Source organism: Gaeumannomyces tritici (assembly GCF_000145635.1).
Source record: "Gaeumannomyces tritici R3-111a-1 unplaced genomic scaffold supercont2.215, whole genome shotgun sequence".
Lineage (NCBI taxonomy): Eukaryota > Fungi > Ascomycota > Sordariomycetes > Magnaporthales > Magnaporthaceae > Gaeumannomyces > Gaeumannomyces tritici.
This window is the reverse complement of record NW_008804759.1, coordinates 2,340-3,552: the sequence shown is the minus strand read 5'-3', so window position 1 is coordinate 3,552 and position 1,213 is coordinate 2,340. Positions and strand designations below refer to the sequence as shown.

The window sequence follows — 1,213 nt, the reverse complement described above, 5'->3', positions numbered from 1 at the left end:
GCGGCTTGTGTGGAATTTGACGTTCTCTCCCAAACTGGCGACATCTCAAATTTTCGGTTGGCTGCTGGCTTGCTTTCTCTTTTTTGCTCCGCGGTTAAGGCACAGATGTCAGCTATCCCAACAGAGACGGGCGATTTGCCCACTCTCCATCCTGCGCGCTTTGCCTGCGCAAACAACGGATGACCAAAAACAGGCAGGGGTGGTCAGCGCGAGCTGCCAGTCCGTCAATCACTCGTACCCATTCGCCCCCGGGGCTGACCCACGCTTGAAGCTCTTTGAGGGATGGTGGGCAAGCACGGCTTGTCATGCACGAACGTACAGATGAGCAGGTCAATAGGAGGTTCCGGGTTCAGCGATTCGTGACTCTGTGTTGTATGGACTAGTGGGCTAATACATAGCGGTGCATCCGGCTTCTGTAGCGATACTGAGCTCATAATTCCCTATCCGGATCCCCCTCGTCGGGCTTTTCTACCATAATGAATGACTCCTCATGCGAATCTCCTTGCAAATCTGCTGCGGAATTTCCGCAGCTCTCCTTAGTGTCCTCCTCTCCACTGGGTCCTTTGGCTTGGGGTTGAACTTTTCGACGTCGATGAGGGAGACTAGAAGGCTGGGATAGACTAGCTGTGTTTCTGTTTATCTCCCCGGTGCTGTACATCGTGTTGGTTTGAGGCTGTCGGTTTGGCTGTCGTCGACCGGCTACCATGAGCTCCGAGAGGTTAGAGATGGCTCTCTTACCATCCTCAGTACTCGTTTGAGGATCTTTGTTGCGCTCGGAAGCTTGATCGACATGTATGCGGGCAGCTTCGCAAACAGCTAAGCATACTTGAATAGCATCTCTCTCCTCTTCCAAGCGCTGTAGTTCCGTTTTGCCAGGTAGATTCTCCATTGTGCTCGATGGTTGATAGAGAACAGTGCAGTTATGACACGGACGGTGGGAATAAAGAATAAGAGAACATACAGTTCCAGGATAATTCCATTGATTTGGTAAAAGTGTCTTCTTTTATATGTCGACCGGTAGACCCGTCGTCCCGCCAAAACTTCTGACTGGATCTTTTCGAGGTCCCGTTAAGAGTTAAACGTGTGGCCGAGCGTTTTTTGAAATTGGGGTCCCCCGGTGTGGAAGGTAGTATTCAAAGGTTTGAAAAACCGCCCCCTTCGGCACTATCCAAGGTTAATAATTGGAAACCGTTTCCACCGAGTCCAGCCTGCC

General features: G+C 51.2%; 1 protein-coding gene across 1 annotated transcript; it reads right to left on the bottom strand.

Moving 5' to 3' along the window:
• Positions 1–101: 101 nt before the first annotated feature.
• Positions 102–906, bottom strand: GGTG_14277 (hypothetical protein). Its single transcript, XM_009232204.1, has 2 exons — positions 739–906; positions 102–602 (listed from the first exon to the last, which is right to left on the bottom strand). Exons 1-2 carry the CDS (start codon positions 887–889, stop codon positions 469–471), a joined length of 285 nt encoding a protein of 94 aa, XP_009230468.1. The 5' UTR covers positions 890–906; the 3' UTR covers positions 102–468.
• Between the last annotated feature and the right edge of the window lie 307 nt (positions 907–1,213).